General features: G+C 44.7%; 1 protein-coding gene across 1 annotated transcript in view; it reads left to right on the top strand.

The window, feature by feature from the left end:
* LOC142921677 (uncharacterized) overlaps nucleotides 1-19,745 on the top strand; it is a 39,732-nt gene extending 19,987 nt beyond the window's left edge. The window contains exons 2-3 of the mRNA XM_076062981.1: nucleotides 14,338-15,504; nucleotides 19,740-19,745. Coding sequence (XP_075919096.1) covers nucleotides 14,338-15,504; nucleotides 19,740-19,745 — 1,173 coding nt within the window. The remainder of the gene's footprint in view (nucleotides 1-14,337; nucleotides 15,505-19,739) is intronic.
* Nucleotides 19,746-20,152: the final 407 nt, after the last annotated feature.

Here is a 20,152-nt window from a genome sequence, read left to right as displayed (position 1 = left end):
GGTGAGTGTACTGACAGTCTATAATGTAGACTGTAGTAATGGTTATTAAGTATTGTGAGTGTACTGACAGTCTATAATGTAGACTGTAGCCTGGTTATTAAGTATGGTGAGTGTACTGACAGTCTATAATGTAGACTGTAGTAATGGTTATTAAGTATGGTGAGTGTACTGACAGTCTATAATGTAGTCTGTAGCCTGGTTATTAAGTATGGTGAGGGTACTGACAGTCTATAATGTAGACTGTAGTAATGGTTATTAAGTATTGTGAGTGTACTGACAGTCTATAATGTAGACTGTAGCCTGGTTATTAAGTATGGTGAGTGTACTGACAGTCTATAATGTAGACTGTAGTAATGGTTATTAAGCTGAGTGAGTGTACTGACAGTTTATAATGTAGACTGTAGTAATGGTTATTAAGTATGGTGAGTGTACTGAGAGTCTATAATGTAGACTGTAGCCTGGTTATTAAGTATGGTGAGTGTAATGACAGTCTATAATGTAAACTGTAGCCTGGTTATTAAGCATGGTGAGTGTACTGAGAGTCTATAATGTAGACTGTAGTAATGGTTATTAATTCTGGGTGAGTGTACTGACAGTCTATAATGTAGACTGTAGTAATGGTTATTAAGTATGGTGAGTGTACTGACAGTCTATAATGTAGACTGTAGTAATGGTTATTAAGCTGAGTGAGTGTACTGACAGTTTATAATGTAGACTGTAGTAATGGTTATTAAGTATGGTGAGTGTACTGAGAGTCTATAATGTAGACTGTAGCCTGGTTATTAAGTATGGTGAGTGTAATGACAGTCTATAATGTAAACTGTAGCCTGGTTATTAAGCATGGTGAGTGTACTGAGAGTCTATAATGTAGACTGTAGTAATGGTTATTAATTCTGGGTGAGTGTACTGACAGTCTATAATGTAGACTGTAGTAATGGTTATTAAGTATGGTGAGTGTACTGACAGTCTATAATGTAGACTGTAGTAATGGTTATTAAGCTGAGTGAGTGTACTGACAGTTTATAATGTAGACTGTAGTAATGGTTATTAAGTATGGTGAGTGTACTGAGAGTCTATAATGTAGACTGTAGCCTGGTTATTAAGTATGGTGAGTGTAATGACAGTCTATAATGTAAACTGTAGCCTGGTTATTAAGCATGGTGAGTGTACTGAGAGTCTATAATGTAGACTGTAGTAATGGTTATTAATTCTGGGTGAGTGTACTGACAGTCTATAATGTAGACTGTAGTAATGGTTATTAAGTATGGTGAGTGTACTGATAGTCTTTAATGTAGACTGTAGTAATGGTTATTAAGTATAGTGAGTGTACTGGCAGTCTATAATGTAGACTGTAGTAATGGTTATTAAGCTGAGTGAGTGTACTAGCAGTCTATAATGTAGACTGTAGCCTGGTTATTAGGCTGGGTGAGTGTACAGAAAGTCTATAATGTAGACTGTAGTAATGGTTATTAAGTATGGTGAGTGTACTGACAGTCTATAATGTAGACTGTAGCCTGGTTATTAAGTATGGTGAGTGTACTGAGAGTCTATAATGTAGACTGTAGTAATGGTTATTAATTCTGGGTGAGTGTACTGACACTCTATAATGTAGACTGTAGTAATGGTTATTAAGTATTGTGAGTGTACTGGCAGTCTATAATGTAGACTGTAGTAATGGTTATTAAGCTGAGTGAGTGTACTAGCAGTCTATAATGTAGACTGTAGCCTGGTTATTAAGCTGGGTGAGTGTACTGAAAGTCTATAATGTAGACTGTAGTAATGGTTATTAAGTATGGTGAGTGTACTGACAGTCTATAATGTAGACTGTAGTAATGGTTATTAAGCTGAGTGAGTGTACTGATAGTCTTTAATGTAGACTGTAGTAATGGTTATTAAGTATGGTAAGTGTACTGAGAGTCTATAATGTAGACTGTAGCCTGGTTATTAAGTATGGTGAGTGTACTGACAGTCTATAATGTAGACTGTAGTAATGGTTATTAATTCTGGGTGAGTGTACTGACAGTCTATAATGTAGACTGTAGTAATGGTTATTAAGTATGGTGAGTGTACTGATAGTCTTTAATGTAGACTGTAGTAATGGTTATTAAGTATGGTGAGTGTACTGGCAGTCTATAATGTAGACTGTAGTAATGGTTATTAAGCTGAGTGAGTGTACTAGCAGTCTATAATGTAGACTGTAACCTGGTTATTAAGCTGGGTGAGTGTACTGAAAGTCTATAATGTAGACTGTAGTAATGGTTATTAAGTATGGTGAGTGTGCTGACAGTCTATAATGTAGACTGTAGCCTGGTTATTAAGTATGGTGAGTGTACTGACAGTCTATAATGTAGACTGTAGTAATGGTTAAGTATGGTGAGTGTACTGACAGTCTATAATGTAGACTGTAGTAATGGTTATTAAGTATGGTGAGTGTACTGACAGTCTATAATGTAGTCTGTAGCCTGGTTATTAAGTATGGTGAGTGTACTGACAGTCTATAATGTAGACTGTAGTAATGGTTATTAAGTATTGTGAGTGTACTGACAGTCTATAATGTAGACTGTAGCCTGGTTATTAAGTATGGTGAGTGTACTGACAGTCTATAATGTAGACTGTAGTAATGGTTATTAAGCTGAGTGAGTGTACTGACAGTTTATAATGTAGACTGTAGTAATGGTTATTAAGTATGGTGAGTGTACTGAGAGTCTATAATGTAGACTGTAGCCTGGTTATTAAGTATGGTGAGTGAAATGACAGTCTATAATGTAAACTGTAGCCTGGTTATTAAGTATGGTGAGTGTACTGACAGTCTATAATGTAGACTGTAGCCTGGTTATTAAGTATGGTGAGTGTACTGACAGTCTATAATGTAGACTGTAGTAATGGTTATTAAGTATGGTGAGTGTACTGATAGTCTTTAATGTAGACTGTAGTAATGGTTATTAAGTATGGTGAGTGTACTGGCAGTCTATAATGTAGACTGTAGTAATGGTTATTAAGCTGAGTGAGTGTACTAGCAGTCTATAATGTAGACTGTAACCTGGTTATTAAGCTGGGTGAGTGTACTGAAAGTCTATAATGTAGACTGTAGTAATGGTTATTAAGTATGGTGAGTGTACTGACAGTCTATAATGTAGACTGTAGTAATGGTTATTAAGTATGGTGAGTGCACTGACAGTCTATAATGTAGACTGTTGTAATGGTTATTAAGTATGGTGAGTGTGCTGACAGTCTATAATGTAGACTGTAGTAATGGTTATTAAGTATTGTGAGTGTACTGACAGTCTATAATGTAGACTGTAGCCTGGTTATTAAGTATGGTGAGTGTACTGACAGTCTATAATGTAGACTGTAGTAATGGTTATTAAGTATTGTGAGTGTACTGACAGTCTATAATGTAGACTGTAGCCTGGTTATTAAGTATGGTGAGTGTACTGACAGTCTATAATGTAGACTGTAGTAATGGTTATTAAGCTGAGTGAGTGTACTGACAGTTTATAATGTAGACTGTAGTAATGGTTATTAAGTATGGTGAGTGTACTGAGAGTCTATAATGTAGACTGTAGCCTGGTTATTAAGTATGGTGAGTGTAATGACAGTCTATAATGTAAACTGTAGCCTGGTTATTAAGTATGGTGAGTGTACTGACAGTCTATAATGTAGACTGTATTAATGGTTATTAAGTATGGTGAGTGTACTGACAGTCTATAATGTAGACTGTAGTAATGGTTAAGTATGGTGAGTGAGTTTACTGACAGTCTATAATGTAGACTGTAGTAATGGTTATTAAGTATGGTGAGTGTACTGACAGTCTATAATGTAGACTGTAGTAATGGTTATTAAGTATGGTGAGTGTACTGACAGTCTATAATGTAGACTGTAGTAATGGTTAAGTATGGTGAGTGTACTGACAGTCTATAATGTAGACTGTAGTAATGGTTATTAACCTGAGTGAGTTTACTGACAGTCTATAATGTAGACTGTAGTAATGGTTATTAAGTATGGTGAGTGTACTGACAGTCTATAATGTAGACTGTAGTAATGGTTATTAAGTATGGTGAGTGTACTGACAGTCTATAATGTAGACTGTAGTAATGGTTATTAAGCTGAGTGAGTGTACTGACAGTCTATAATGTAGACTGTAGCCTGGTTATTAAGCTGAGTGTACTGACAGTCTATAATGTAGACTGTAGTAATGGTTATTTATTATGGTGAGTGTACTGACAGTCTATAATGTAGACTGTAGTAATGGTTATTAAGTATGGTGAGTTTACTGACAGTCTATAATGTAGACTGTAGTAATGGTTATTAACCTGAGTGAGTGTACTGACAGTCTATAATGTAGACTGTAGCCTTGTTCTTAACCTTGGTGAGTGTACTGACAGTCTATAATGTAGACTAGTAATGGTTATTAACCTGAGTGAGTGTACTGACAGTCTATAATGTAGACTGTAGTAATGGTTATTAAGCTGAGTGAGTGTACTGATAGTCTTTAATGTAGACTGTAGGAATGGTTATTAAGTATGGTAAGTGTACTGAGAGTCTATAATGTAGACTGTAGCCTGGTTATTAAGTATGGTGAGTGTACTGACAGTCTATAATGTAGACTGTAGTAATGGTTATTAATTCTGGGTGAGTGTACTGACAGTCTATAATGTAGACTGTAGTAATGGTTATTAAGTATGGGGAGTGTACTGATAGTCTTTAATGTAGACTGTAGTAATGGTTATTAAGTATGGTGAGTGTACTGGCAGTCTATAATGTAGACTGTAGTAATGGTTATTAAGCTGAGTGAGTGTACTAGCAGTCTATAATGTAGACTGTAACCTGGTTATTAAGCTGGGTGAGTGTACTGAAAGTCTATAATGTAGACTGTAGTAATGGTTATTAAATATGGTGAGTGTACTGACAGTCTATAATGTAGACTGTAGTAATGGTTATTAAGTATGGTGAGTGTACTGACAGTCTATAATGTAGACTGTAGTAATGGTTAAGTATAGTGAGTGAGTTTACTGACAGTCTATAATGTAGACTGTAGTAATGGTTATTAAGTATTGTGAGTGTACTGACAGTCTATAATGTAGACTGTAGCCTGGTTATTAAGTATGGTGAGTGTACTGACAGTCTATAATGTAGACTGTAGTAATGGTTATTAAGTATTGTGAGTGTACTGACAGTCTATAATGTAGACTGTAGCCTGGTTATTAAGTATGGTGAGTGTACTGACAGTCTATAATGTAGACTGTAGTAATGGTTATTAAGCTGAGTGAGTGTACTGACAGTTTATAATGTAGACTGTAGTAATGGTTATTAAGTATGGTGAGTGTACTGAGAGTCTATAATGTAGACTGTAGCCTGGTTATTAAGTATGGTGAGTGTAATGACAGTCTATAATGTAGACTGTAGTAATGGTTATTAAGTATGGTGAGTGTACTGATAGTCTTTAATGTAGACTGTAGTAATGGTTATTAAGTATGGTGAGTGTACTGGCAGTCTATAATGTAGACTGTAGTAATGGTTATTAAGCTGAGTGAGTGTACTAGCAGTCTATAATGTAGACTGTAACCTGGTTATTAAGCTGGGTGAGTGTACTGAAAGTCTATAATGTAGACTGTAGTAATGGTTATTAAGTATGGTGAGTGTACTGACAGTCTATAATGTAGACTGTAGTAATGGTTATTAAGTATGGTGAGTGCACTGACAGTCTATAATGTAGACTGTTGTAATGGTTATTAAGTATGGTGAGTGTGCTGACAGTCTATAATGTAGACTGTAGTAATGGTTATTAAGTATTGTGAGTGTACTGACAGTCTATAATGTAGACTGTAGCCTGGTTATTAAGTATGGTGAGTGTACTGACAGTCTATAATGTAGACTGTAGTAATGGTTATTAAGTATTGTGAGTGTACTGACAGTCTATAATGTAGACTGTAGCCTGGTTATTAAGTATGGTGAGTGTACTGACAGTCTATAATGTAGACTGTAGTAATGGTTATTAAGCTGAGTGAGTGTACTGACAGTTTATAATGTAGACTGTAGTAATGGTTATTAAGTATGGTGAGTGTACTGAGAGTCTATAATGTAGACTGTAGCCTGGTTATTAAGTATGGTGAGTGTAATGACAGTCTATAATGTAAACTGTAGCCTGGTTATTAAGTATGGTGAGTGTACTGACAGTCTATAATGTAGACTGTATTAATGGTTATTAAGTATGGTGAGTGTACTGACAGTCTATAATGTAGACTGTAGTAATGGTTAAGTATAGTGAGTGAGTTTACTGACAGTCTATAATGTAGACTGTAGTAATGGTTATTAAGTATGGTGAGTGTACTGACAGTCTATAATGTAGACTGTAGTAATGGTTATTAAGTATGGTGAGTGTACTGACAGTCTATAATGTAGACTGTAGTAATGGTTAAGTATGGTGAGTGTACTGACAGTCTATAATGTAGACTGTAGTAATGGTTATTAACCTGAGTGAGTTTACTGACAGTCTATAATGTAGACTGTAGTAATGGTTATTAAGTATGGTGAGTGTACTGACAGTCTATAATGTAGACTGTAGTAATGGTTATTAAGTATGGTGAGTGTACTGACAGTCTATAATGTAGACTGTAGTAATGGTTATTAAGCTGAGTGAGTGTACTGACAGTCTATAATGTAGACTGTAGCCTGGTTATTAAGCTGAGTGTACTGACAGTCTATAATGTAGACTCTAGTAATGGTTATTTATTATGGTGAGTGTACTGACAGTCTATAATGTAGACTGTAGTAATGGTTATTAAGTATGGTGAGTTTACTGACAGTCTATAATGTAGACTGTAGTAATGGTTATTAACCTGAGTGAGTGTACTGACAGTCTATAATGTAGACTGTAGCCTTGTTCTTAACCTTGGTGAGTGTACTGACAGTCTATAATGTAGACTAGTAATGGTTATTAACCTGAGTGAGTGTACTGACAGTCTATAATGTAGACTGTAGTAATGGTTATTAAGATGAGTGAGTGTACTGACAGTCTATAATGTAGACTGTAGCCTGGTTATTTAGCTGGGTGAGTGTACTGACAGTCTATAATGTAGACTGTTGCCTGGTTATTAAGTATGGTGAGTGTACTGACAGTCTATAATGTAGACTGTAGTAATGGTTATTAAGTATGGTGAGTGTACTGACAGTCTAGAATGTAGACTGTAGCCTGGTTATTCAGCTGGGTGAGTGTACTGACAGTCTATAATGTAGACTGTAGTAATGGTTATTAAGTATGGTGAGTGTACTGACAGTCTATAATGTAGACGGTAGCCTGGTTATTAAGTATGGTGAGTGTACTGACAGTCTATAATGTAGACTGTAGTAATGGTTATTAAGCTGAGTGAGTGTACTGACAGTCTATAATGTAGACTGTAGCCTGGTTATTAAGCTGAGTGTACTGACAGTCTATAATGTAGACTGTAGCCTGGTTATTAAGTATGGTGAGTGTACTGACAGTCTATAATGTAGACTGTAGTAATGGTTATTAAGTATGGTGAGTGTACTGACAGTCTAGAATGTAGACTGTAGCCTGGTTATTCAGCTGGGTGAGTGTACTGACAGTCTATAATGTAGACTGTAGTAATGGTTATTAAGTATGGTGAGTGTACTGACAGTCTATAATGTAGACGGTAGCCTGGTTATTAAGTATGGTGAGTGTACTGACAGTCTATAATGTAGACTGTAGCCTGGTTATTAAGCTGAGTGTACTGACAGTCTATAATGTAGACTGTAGTAATGGTTATTTATTATGGTGAGTGTACTGACAGTCTATAATGTAGACTGTAGTAATGGTTATTAAGTATGGTGAGTTTACTGACAGTCTATATTGTAGACTGTAGTAATGGTTATTAAGTATTGTGAGTGTACTGACAGTCTATAATGTAGACTGTAGCCTGGTTATTAAGTATGGTGAGTGTACTGACAGTCTATAATGTAGACTGTAGTAATGGTTATTAAGCTGAGTGAGTGTACTGACAGTTTATAATGTAGACTGTAGTAATGGTTATTAAGTATGGTGAGTGTAATGACAGTCTATAATGTAGACTGTAGCCTGGTTATTAAGTATGGTGAGTGTAATGACAGTCTATAATGTAAACTGTAGCCTGGTTATTAAGTATGGTGAGTGTACTGACAGTCTATAATGTAGACTGTAGTAATGGTTAAGTATGGTGAGTGAGTTTACTGACAGTCTATAATGTAGACTGTAGTAATGGTTATTAAGTATGGTGAGTGTACTGACAGTCTATAATGTAGACTGTAGTAATGGTTATTAAGTATGGTGAGTGTACTTACAGTCTATAATGTAGACTGTAGTAATGGTTAAGTATGGTGAGTGTACTGACAGTCTATAATGTAGACTGTAGTAATGGTTATTAACCTGAGTGAGTTTACTGACAGTCTATAATGTAGACTGTAGTAATGGTTATTAAGTATGGTGAGTGTACTGACAGTCTATAATGTAGACTGTAGTAATGGTTATTAAGTATGGTGAGTGTACTGACAGTCTATAATGTAGACTGTAGTAATGGTTATTAAGTATGGTGAGTGTACTGACAGTCTATAATGTAGACTGTAGTAATGGTTATTCAGCTGGGTGAGTGTACTGACAGTCTATAATGTAGACTGTAGTAATGGTTATTAAGTATGGTGAGTGTACTGACAGTCTATAATGTAGACTGTAGTAATGGTTATTAAGTATGGTGAGTGTACTGACAGTCTAGAATGTAGACTGTAGCCTGGTTATTCAGCTGGGTGAGTGTACTGACAGTCTATAATGTAGACTGTAGTAATGGTTATTAAGTATGGTGAGTGTACTGACAGTCTATAATGTAGACGGTATCCTGGTTATTAAGTATGGTGAGTGTACTGACAGTCTATAATGTAGACTGTAGTAATGGTTAAGTATGGTGAGTGAGTTTACTGACAGTCTATAATGTAGACTGTAGTAATGGTTATTAAGTATGGTGAGTGTACTTACAGTCTATAATGTAGACTGTAGTAATGGTTAAGTATGGTGAGTGTACTGACAGTCTATAATGTAGACTGTAGTAATGGTTATTAACCTGAGTGAGTTTACTGACAGTCTATAATGTAGACTGTAGTAATGGTTATTAAGTATGGTGAGTGTACTGACAGTCTATAATGTAGACTGTAGTAATGGTTATTAAGTATGGTGAGTGTACTGACAGTCTATAATGTAGACTGTAGTAATGGTTATTAAGTATGGTGAGTGTACTGACAGTCTATAATGTAGACTGTAGTAATGGTTATTAAGTATGGTGAGTGTACTGAGAGTCTATAATGTAGACTGTAGCCTGGTTATTAAGTATGGTGAGTGTAATGACAGTCTATAATGTAAACTGTAGCCTGGTTATTAAGTATGGTGAGTGTACTGACAGTCTATAATGTAGACTGTAGTAATGGTTATTAAGTATGGTGAGTGTACTGACAGTCTATAATGTAGACTGTAGTAATGGTTAAGTATGGTGAGTGAGTTTACTGACAGTCTATAATGTAGACTGTAGTAATGGTTATTAAGTATGGTGAGTGTACTGACAGTCTATAATGTAGACTGTAGTAATGGTTATTAAGTATGGTGAGTGTACTTACAGTCTATAATGTAGACTGTAGTAATGGTTAAGTATGGTGAGTGTACTGACAGTCTATAATGTAGACTGTAGTAATGGTTATTAACCTGAGTGAGTTTACTGACAGTCTATAATGTAGACTGTAGTAATGGTTATTAAGTATGGTGAGTGTACTGACAGTCTATAATGTAGACTGTAGTAATGGTTATTAAGTATGGTGAGTGTACTGACAGTCTATAATGTAGACTGTAGTAATGGTTATTAAGTATGGTGAGTGTACTGACAGTCTATAATGTAGACTGTAGTAATGGTTATTCAGCTGGGTGAGTGTACTGACAGTCTATAATGTAGACTGTAGTAATGGTTATTAAGTATGGTGAGTGTACTGACAGTCTATAATGTAGACTGTAGTAATGGTTATTAAGTATGGTGAGTGTACTGACAGTCTAGAATGTAGACTGTAGCCTGGTTATTCAGCTGGGTGAGTGTACTGACAGTCTATAATGTAGACTGTAGTAATGGTTATTAAGTATGGTGAGTGTACTGACAGTCTATAATGTAGACGGTATCCTGGTTATTAAGTATGGTGAGTTTACTTACAGTCTATAATGTAGACTGTAGTAATGGTTATTAAGCTGAGTGAGTGAACTGACAGTCTATAATGTAGACTGTAGCCTGGTTATTCAGCTGGGTGAGTGTACTGACAGTCTATAATGTAGACTGTAGCCTGGTTATTAAGAATGGTGAGTGTACTGACAGTCTATAATGTAGACTGTAGTAATGGTTATTAAGTATGGTGAGTGTACTGACAGTCTAGAATGTAGACTGTAGCCTGGTTATTCAGCTGGGTGAGTGTACTGACAGTCTATAATGTAGACTGTAGTAATGGTTATTAAGTATGGTGAGTGTACTGACAGTCTATAATGTAGACTGTAGTAATGGTTATTAAGTATGGTGAGTGTACTGACAGTCTAGAATGTAGACTGTAGCCTGGTTATTCAGCTGGGTGAGTGTACTGACAGTCTATAATGTAGACTGTAGTAATGGTTATTAAGTATGGTGAGTGTACTGACAGTCTATAATGTAGACGGTATCCTGGTTATTAAGTATGGTGAGTTTACTTACAGTCTATAATGTAGACTGTAGTAATGGTTATTAACCTGAGTGAGTGTACTGACAGTCTATAATGTAGACTGTAGCCTGGTTATTCAGCTGGGTGAGTGTACTGACAGTCTATAATGTAGACTGTAGCCTGGTTATTAAGAATGGTGAGTGTACTGACAGTCTATAATGTAGACTGTAGTAATAGTTATTAAGTATGGTGAGTGTACTGACAGTCTACAATGTAGACGGTATCCTGGTTATTAAGTATGGTGAGTTTACTTACAGTCTATAATGTAGACTGTAGTAATGGTTATTAACCTGAGTGAGTGTACTGACAGTCTATAATGTAGACTGTAGCCTGGTTATTCAGCTGGGTGAGTGTACTGACAGTCTATAATGTAGACTGTAGCCTGGTTATTAAGAATGGTGAGTGTACTGACAGTCTATAATGTAGACTGTAGTAATAGTTATTAAGTATGGTGAGTGTACTGACAGTCTACAATGTAGACTGTAGTAATGGTTATTAAGTATGGTGAGTGTACTGACAGTCTATAATGTAGACTGTAGCCTGGTTATTAAGTATGGTGAGTGTACTGACAGTCTATAATGTAGACTGTAGCCTGGTTATTAAGTATGGTGAGTGTACTGACAGCCTATAATGTAGACTGTAGTAATGGTTATTAAGCTGAATGAGTGTACTGACAGTCTATAATGTAGACTGTTGTAATGGTTATTAAGTATGGTGAGTGTACTGGCAGTCTATAATGTAGACTGTAGTAATGGTTATTTTGTATGGTGAGTGTACTGACAGTCTATAATGTAGACTGTAGTAATGGTTATTAAGTATGGTGAGTGTACTGATAGTCTTTAATGTGTACTGTGTACTGATAGTCTTTAATGTCACAAGCGACCTGCCCATCACAAATGAAAGCTCAACACAAAGTGACTTCATCGTGTGGAAATGTATTGTAGTTAAATATTTTAAATGCGTGATGTTAATTCTAAATCTGGAGGGGGGGAAACCGGAGGAACCAGAAACAAATCCACGTGACCACGAGGCGAGAGACACTCACACTCCAAATATACTACCAGCAGCTCCACTGTCAACAACAACAACCGCAGTTCGCCACCAAGTGGCGGTGACGTCACCACGATGCTTGTGCCAGGCCATGTGCACCTTGAGGCCACGTGAAATGTCGAACGCCCGCTGGCAGGAGGTCACGGGGCAGACCCAGGTGCCACGGGTCGACTGACTGAGACGACTGGCTGATGCACCACCTGTGCCCCCTACTGTGCCAACTTGCTGTCATCAACGGATGGCACCTCAGCCAGCCAATCACAGTGGGTGACTTCCTCCAATATTTGAGGCACCGCAACCTCAGCAGGGTCATCCCCACTTTGTCCCACGTTTTCCTGGCTGAGGGATTTCCCCTTTACTAGGACCTCAGGAATGCTCAGAAAATCTGCAAACCTGTTCCTCGGGGTCGGATATTGGATCACCGTTCTTTCCCCTAATGACGGTAATAGGTGTGGCGCTGCAGGTTACTTTTTTGATGGAGTTAAATAGAGATTTGTGATCGCGGGCCACTGAGGCAGACTCCATCTCCTCAGCAACCCGCGACCACCACCCATCCTTGCAGCGCCTCACGGCTCCCCGAACCTCCGAGCGAAGGCTGCGGTAAGCCTCCTCATTCTCCGACGTGGGACGCTGTAGCCAATGAGAGTGGGCCTGTCGATTTTTCTCAGCCAGCTTGAACACCTCCTCTTGTCAGCCAGGGTCTCTGGGGAGGTCTGGACCGTGTACCCAAAGCAGCCATTGCAACTACATGAGCGACAGTCCTAAACCTCGCCCATTTCCCCTCGACATCAAGAGGAGTGGGAGACGATGCCAATCCCAGCCGCAAGCGATGATGAAATTCTCGTTTGTAACTTTCATCAGCTAGCTGAGACCATGCCACTATGGGTTTGAATGGGGTCCTGGGTGTACACCCACCACCGGAGTGGAAGAATTGCAGGTGCATCTTACAGATGACAAGTCGATGGTCAGTGGGCAGATCAGCTCCGCGGTCGGTCCTGGTGTCAAGGACATGGGCTCGCATTCGCTGTTCAGTCACTATGTAGTCCAGCAGATGTTCTTGCTTGGACCCGGCATGCATCCATGATGTGGTGTGGATGCTCCGATGCCGGAACAGTGTGTTGGTAATTACAAGCCCATGGGCTGCACAAAAATTTAGCAGCCTCCTGCCGTTGTTATTGAGCTGATCTGCCCGATGCCTTCCAATTACTCCAGACCAGGTGCCAGCATCATGACTAACTTGGGCATTGAAGTCACCCAACAAGATGACTATCCCGAGGGGCCACTTTAGCCAGCACCTGTGACAGGAGGTCATAGAAGGCATTTGACTCATTGGCCTTGCTTGCATCCCTCCACGGATGTTCGTCTTTGGTGGGGGCATAAGTTACCATGACCACCACTCCTCGCCTGTGGTTGATGGGAAGGCGAGCCCAAAGTAGCCTGGAGCTTACAGCTTCCCACACCTCATCACCACGCTCCCACAGCCCTTCATTCTTTTATTCAGAAAAAGAGCCACACCCTGTTGTTTGGCAGTCTCCTGCCCCGTATAGAGGACTGTCCACCCCTCATGGTGGCAGGAGCCAGAGCCGGTCCACAGGACCTCCTTATTACCACAGAGATCCAGGCGGTACCGGTCCAGCTCTTGACAGAGGAGTGGCAGCCTCTCCTCCGCAGTGAGCATTCGAACATTCCACGTGGCCACACGTAGTGTTTTTTTTGTTGTTTTTGGAGGAGCCCCGAGAGGAAGGATTCAGTCTCCTGGCTCCGCCAAATGGGGTTTGGTCAGGAGACGTCATAGACGCCTGTCCCCCCGGGGCCTCCGGCACAAGCTTATTTATAAAATGTTGTGGTCGTGGTTTAGTGGTAATTAATTGGAGGTGGAGGGGTTTCCAGCCCTTCACACCTGTCCAGAGCTCCCACTTAGCCACTGTGGTGGTTACAAACGCCATGAGGGGAAAGGCCAATCCGAATTGGCCCTCCCCCCCGGCACTGCCCACGGCAGCATTGCCCGTCCGGCACCACAAGGAGGTAGGGGGTTGTTTTGCCGGACACCACCACCATTACCACCACTACTACCACCAACACTACCACCACCATTACACCAACACTACTACCACCACCACTAGCACCACCACCACTTCCACCACTTCCACCATTACCACCACTACTACCATACACTACCATCACTACCACCACCACCATTACCACCACTACTACCAGCAACACTACCACCACCATTACACCACCACTACTACCACCACCACTAGCACCATCACCACCACCACTTCTACCGCCACTTCCACCATTACCACCACCACCACCACTACTACCATACACTACCATCACTACCACCAATACCACCACCACCACTACTACCGTACACTACAATCACTACCATCACCACCACCATTACCAACATCACTACAATCACTGACCACCACCACTACCACCAATACCACCACCACTACCAGGACGTTTGCGTGCTGAATGCTGGAATCTGATCCCGCGTCTCCTCCCTCTCCTCCGGCCCTCCCCCCTCACCAGTGGCCTCCCAGACGGCCTCCCCCGGCCCGGGCCCCGGCCCCGGCCACGGCCACGGCCGCCCCCTCCGTGAGGGCTCGCTCCTCCTGGCCCATCCGGGTGCCCAAGCGCTCCGCGGACGACGCCGGAGGAGGAGGAGCCGAGTCCCACGCGGCGCCCTTCAAGGTCGCTCGCCCGCTCCACGATGACGACGCCAGGGGGCCGGGGCCCGCGCCGGGGCCTCCCCGCCGCGACCGTCATCTTCGTCGCCCCGTGACGTTCCGGGCTCTCGAGGGGGGGCGCCGCTGCCGGGAGACTCCGGCGGCGGCGGCGGCGGCGCCCCCCCAGGAGAGCTCCCGCGGCGGCAGCGGCGGCAGCGGCGGCGCCCGGACGACGCCGACGCCGGGAATCGGCCCGAGGGTCGCCCCGGAGCGTGGAGACGGCGGCGGAGAGTCGGGGCCGGCGCTCGGCGCTGACGAGGCGGCGGGCAAGGAGGAGGCGGAGGAGGCGGAGAGACGCAGGGAGGCCGCGGTTGGACCGCGTGCGGCGCGGAAGAGACACTTCGACTTTTGGTGGCAGGGCGTGGGCAGGAGGGGGAGCAGCAGGAGGGGCGGAGGAGGAGGAGCGAGAGGAGGAGGGGAAGAGGAGGCCGAGGCGGCGGCGGAGGAAGAGGAGGAGGAGGTTTTGGCCGGGCGGTCACCGCTAAGCAAGCGGCGGGAGGCAGCGGCGGCGGCGGATTGCCCGGCGGGACCGAATCCCAATCCCTGCCCGGGCTCCTCTACCTGCCACGCTCCTCCGCCTCCTCCGCCTCCTCCGTCTCCTCCGACGCCGCCGGCTCCTCCTCCGACGCTGCTGGCGCCGGCGGTCGCGGGCAAGCGGCGCTCGGCCCCGCGTGGGGCGACGTTCCACTTCTCCTCGCTGATGCCGCGGCCGCTGGCTGAGCCGCCGCCACCCACCGAGAGGCGCCGGGGTCGCGCCCTGGAGAAGCAGCGGCAGCGACGGAAACAAATTCAGCAACAATACCGGCAGCAGAGAGCGTCGTCATCGTCGTCCAACTGTTGGTCGTTCTCGGACGCATCGTCGTCGTCGTCGTCGTCTTCAACGCCGGAGGAGGTGGTGGAGGGTGACGAGGTGAAGGAGCGGAGGGACGACGAGGAGGAGGAGGGGGAGGTGGTGGTGGAGGGTGACGAGGTGAAGGAGCGGAGGGACGACGAGGAGGAGGAGGGGGAGGTAGTGGTGGAGGGTGACGAGGTGAAGGAGCAGAGGAACGAGGAGGAGGAGGAGGAGGTGGTGGAGTCTACGGGGGGCGTCCGCAGGCTGCTGCTGAAATTTTACGCCAGCCGCCTGCAGCCGAGTGTCGACATAGCACGAGACGATGAGGAGGTGGCGGACGAGGAGAAGGAGGAGGAGGAGGAAGAAGAAGAAGAGGACGAGGAGGAGGAGGAGGGGACTACGGAGATCACGCAGTGCAGCCGATGATGGCGACTGCAAGTCGGGCGACGAGGAGGAGGTGGAGGAGGAGGAGAGGGTGGCGAGTCTCAAGAGGGTGGAGGAGTGCCGGATTCTCAAGCAGATAGACGACATCATGGCTGAGATACACCAGCTGGAGGGGAGATGCAGGGTGAGGAGGAGCAGATGAGGTGTAGGGTGGTGAGGAGGGGCTGGGTGGTGAGGTGTAGGGTGGTGAGGAGGGGCTGGGTGGTGAGGTGTAGGGTGGTGAGGAGGGGCTGGGTGGTGAGGTGTAGGGTGGTGAGGAGGAGGGTGAGGAGACTCCAGGCCAGCGGGTGAGGGCGTTGGGAGTGGTTCACTCGCTCGCTCGGACACAGTCAGTCAGTTACTCACTCAGACACTCACTCAGTCACTCAGTTACTCACTCAGACACTCATTCAGTCACTCGCTCAGTCACTCACTCAGACACTCAGTCACTCATTCAGACACTCACTCAGACACTCAGACACTCAGTCACTCAGACACGTACTCAGACACTCAGTCACTCACTCAGACAGTCACTCAGTCACTCACTCATACACTCAGTCACTCAGACACACACTGACACACACACACTGACACACACACTGACAACAACAACAACAACCGCCATTCGCCACTAAGTGGCGGTGACGTCACCACGACGCTTGTGCCAGGCTATGTGCACCCTGAGGCCACGTGAAGTGTCGAATGCCCGCTGGCAGGAGGTCATGGGGCAGACCCAGGTGCCACGGGTCGACTGACTGAGATGACTGGCTGATGCACCACCTGTGCCCCCTACTGTGCCAACCTGCTGTGCTTTAGCCACCCGGCGCTCCGCTCGTTTTTCTGAGCGTCGCTCCTCCGCCCTCCGTTGTTGTTGGAGGGCGACTGCCTCCAACTGCCCAGTAGCATCCTTCACGAGCCTCCTCCACAGAGGCCGATCTTGACACCGCTGGTACCAGTCATCGGCAAGTCCACTCAGCTCCACGTCCTCCTGTACCACATCACTCCATCTCTTCTCTAGCCCGTGCCGCGCCCGCCTAGCCCCCTCAATCCGGCCGAACAAAAGCTGTTTCGGCATGCGGTGGCTGGGCATGCGCGCTACATGACCCAGCCATCGCAGCCTTGCCCGCCGGAGGAGCTCACTGATGGGACCTTGCCCAGATCTTTCACACAATCCAGTCTGCTTAAACCCAGGATGGATCGTAGGCAGGCCAGACTAAATGTTTCTAACCGGCGAAGATGTTCCATTAGGGGGGTCCACGTTTCGCAAGCGTAGAGAAGGGAGGGAATGACCATGGCCAAGAAGACCTGAACCTTAGTGCGGAGCGACAGACCAGGTAGCTTCCACACAGCGTTACGCAACCGATGAAAAGATATTGCCGCTCGACTGATTCGGAGTGAGACCTCTGCTGTTAAACTGGAGCCAGTCATAAGCACACTGCCCAGATATGGGAAACTCTCCACTCTCTCCACAACTGCCCCATCAACGATTGGGAGTTGTGGGGGTGGAGTGTCCGATGGTACAAAATACCCAGGCAGGTGCTTAGTTTTGGTGGGGCTGATGGTAAGGCCCCACTTCTTAGTGGCACGCTCCAGTCTCAGCAGCAGCGTCTCCAACTCCTCCTCTGACTGAGCAGCTATTACCAAATCATCAGCATACATAACGCGGTTGATCAATAGGGAGCCATCCCTTGACCGCACCCGGGCATTGATCAGCCTCCCATTATATCTGTACCATATGGAGATTCCCCCGGTACAGCTATTGAAGGCTTCACGAACTACGTGGTCAAAATAGATGTTAAATAATATGGGAGCCAGAGGACATCTCTGTCGCACCCCAAGGTGTACAGGGAATGGCTCTGACTCCCGGCCACGTAGTTTTACCCGGGCCCGCTCACCATCATGAAGGTCCTTAATGATCGTGAGCAGAGGGTCAGGTACTCCAAAAGCACGAAGAACAACCCAGAGCCCAGGCCTACTGATGGTATCATAGGCCTTGACCAGGTCAATAAAGCAGAGAGTTAATCACACACTGACACACACACTGACACACACACACTCAGACAACAACAACAACCGCCATTCGCCACTAAGTGGCGGTGACGTCACCACGACGCTTGTGCCAGGCTATGTGCACCCTGAGGCCACGTGAAGTGTCGAACGCCCGCTGGCAGGAGGTCACGGGGCAGACCCAGGTGCCACGGGTCGACTGACTGAGATGACTGGCTGATGCACCACCTGTGCCCCCTACTGTGCCAACCTGCTGTGCTTTAGCCACCCGGCGCTCCGCTCGCTGTTGTGAGCGTCGCTCCTCCGCCCTCCGTTGTTGTTGGAGGGCGACTGCCTCCAACTGCCCAGTAGCATCCTTCACGAGCCTCCTCCACAGAGGCCGATCTTGACACCGCTGGTACCAGTCATCGGCAAGTCCACTCAGCTCCACGTCCTCCTGTACCACATCACTCCATCTCTTCTCTAGCCCGTGCCGCGCCCGCTTAGCCCCCTCAATCCGGCCAAACAAAAGCTGTTTCGGCAAGCGGTGGCTGGGCATGCGGGCTACATGACCCAGCCACTCAGACACACACTGACACACACACTGACACACACACCATGATACACACACTGACTGGAGGAGGTGGAGCGTGGTCAACACATCTACGCCTGAAACATTTTAGAAAGAAGCGGAGAATACGGAACAACCCACCTGTTGTCCATTTCGATTTCCGCGTTGCCTCTAATCTTCAGTCTTGCTGTGTATCCACCGTCTGCTGGAGCTCACCTTCTATAGCGAGGATATCCATCATCTCCAGTTTGTGTGTCTTTAATAAATTGTCTCGGATATTTCTTGCTGCTCTCTATATCCTTCATACATGCTGCTACATTGACATTAAGGTTTCTGCATGGCCCATGAATCATATTTGCGGTCACTACTGCAAACAGATTTTGGGTCTTCCTCTGGATTTGGAAACTCGGCAGATATAACATCGATTTGGATTGGATGATTTTTTTCTTTCAGCCGGATTAAAATATGAGCGTGGGGAAGTCATCTACATCATTAGACCTCCTTTGCCAGTACCAAAATATAATAATAGGGGTTTTTCCCCTTTTTTCTGGCAACAAAACTGAAACCTTTTTACAAGGATTCATGTCTACTGCATTAACCACAATACCTGCAGTCAAAATGCAAACAAAACACACGCACTATGATAATATATGTGGCATTGTCCTTGAAACCGATTGGTCCAGACCAAGGGACGGCTTTCTTTAGAGCCTCGACCCAATTGGTGCTCGACCAGAGGACGCCAAAAGGTTTCAGTTTTGTTGCCAGAAAAAAAGGGGAAACCCCTATGATGTGGAAGTCCTCGTTTCTGCCACTCAGTTGAGTACATCCAGCATCTTGTTTCTCCAAAAAACACGACTCTCAGTGAATGCTCTCGATGAATTTGACTTGCTTTTGTCTGAACACCCTGGCTGTGAAGTCGTATCGACGGCTGGGTGTCTGGCCGAATGAAAGTTATTACTTTTTTTGTTTTATCTGAGGCCAAGTTGGATTACATGTAAAGGTAATAAATAAGTCGGGGACATCCATACGCTCGAACGTATGACATGGCACCTTGAGCATATTCGTGCATGCGTCTAGGGCTTCCTGTGAACGTAGCAGACGCCTGGATGCTACGGGGGGGGGGGGGGGGGGATGATGTAGCGCCATGTTGGGCTGTATGCGTATTACCACGGGAGCTGACCTGTAAAGCGGACATGCGTCAACAGGGGGTGGTGTACAGACCAGGTGGGACGAACAGGGCCCCCAGACCCCAAGAGGGGAGGGGGGGGGGGCTGAGGGATGTTCCAGGGCCCCCTAGAGAGTTCCAGAAGGCTTGGCCAGGGGCAGAGAGACCCTGGAACGGGGATAAAAGCCGGACCCCTGAACGGGTTTGGCGGTCCTTGTCCACCTGAAGCTCTGAAGAAGACTCTGAGCACTACCCTGAAGACTCTGAAGACCCTGAAGCGAAGAGCCCAGTGACCCTGGCTAGGGTCGGGTTCAGACATAACCAGTGTAGGGTTAGCGCTAGAACCAGAGTAAGGGCACCGTAGTGTGGAGGGACTGCCTCCTGAGGTTATCGGCTGTGAGGGGTCGTCACCCCTCTGTGCTGTGGTTCCCTTGTTGAATAAACGTGTTGCCTCTAGCGAACCGTCTCGCCTCGTCTTGGGCCCACTGCACGTGTAACCTGTGGTAATGAAACCTCTTGTCGCAAAAAAATAGCGGCGTGTGAAAGTGAAAGGTGTTAGCGGAGTAATAATAAATGTTGATTTAAAGCTTTCGTGACTGCAGGGATTCATATTTGCAGCCAGCTATGGCTCTAGGGTTTGG

Source organism: Petromyzon marinus, unplaced genomic scaffold, assembly GCF_048934315.1.
Source record: "Petromyzon marinus isolate PM22_M1 ecotype Great Lakes invasive population unplaced genomic scaffold, UKy_Petmar_22M1.pri1.0 PM_G_Scaffold_83, whole genome shotgun sequence".
Lineage (NCBI taxonomy): Eukaryota > Metazoa > Chordata > Hyperoartia > Petromyzontiformes > Petromyzontidae > Petromyzon > Petromyzon marinus.
This window is presented reverse-complemented; position numbering and strand designations above follow the sequence as displayed.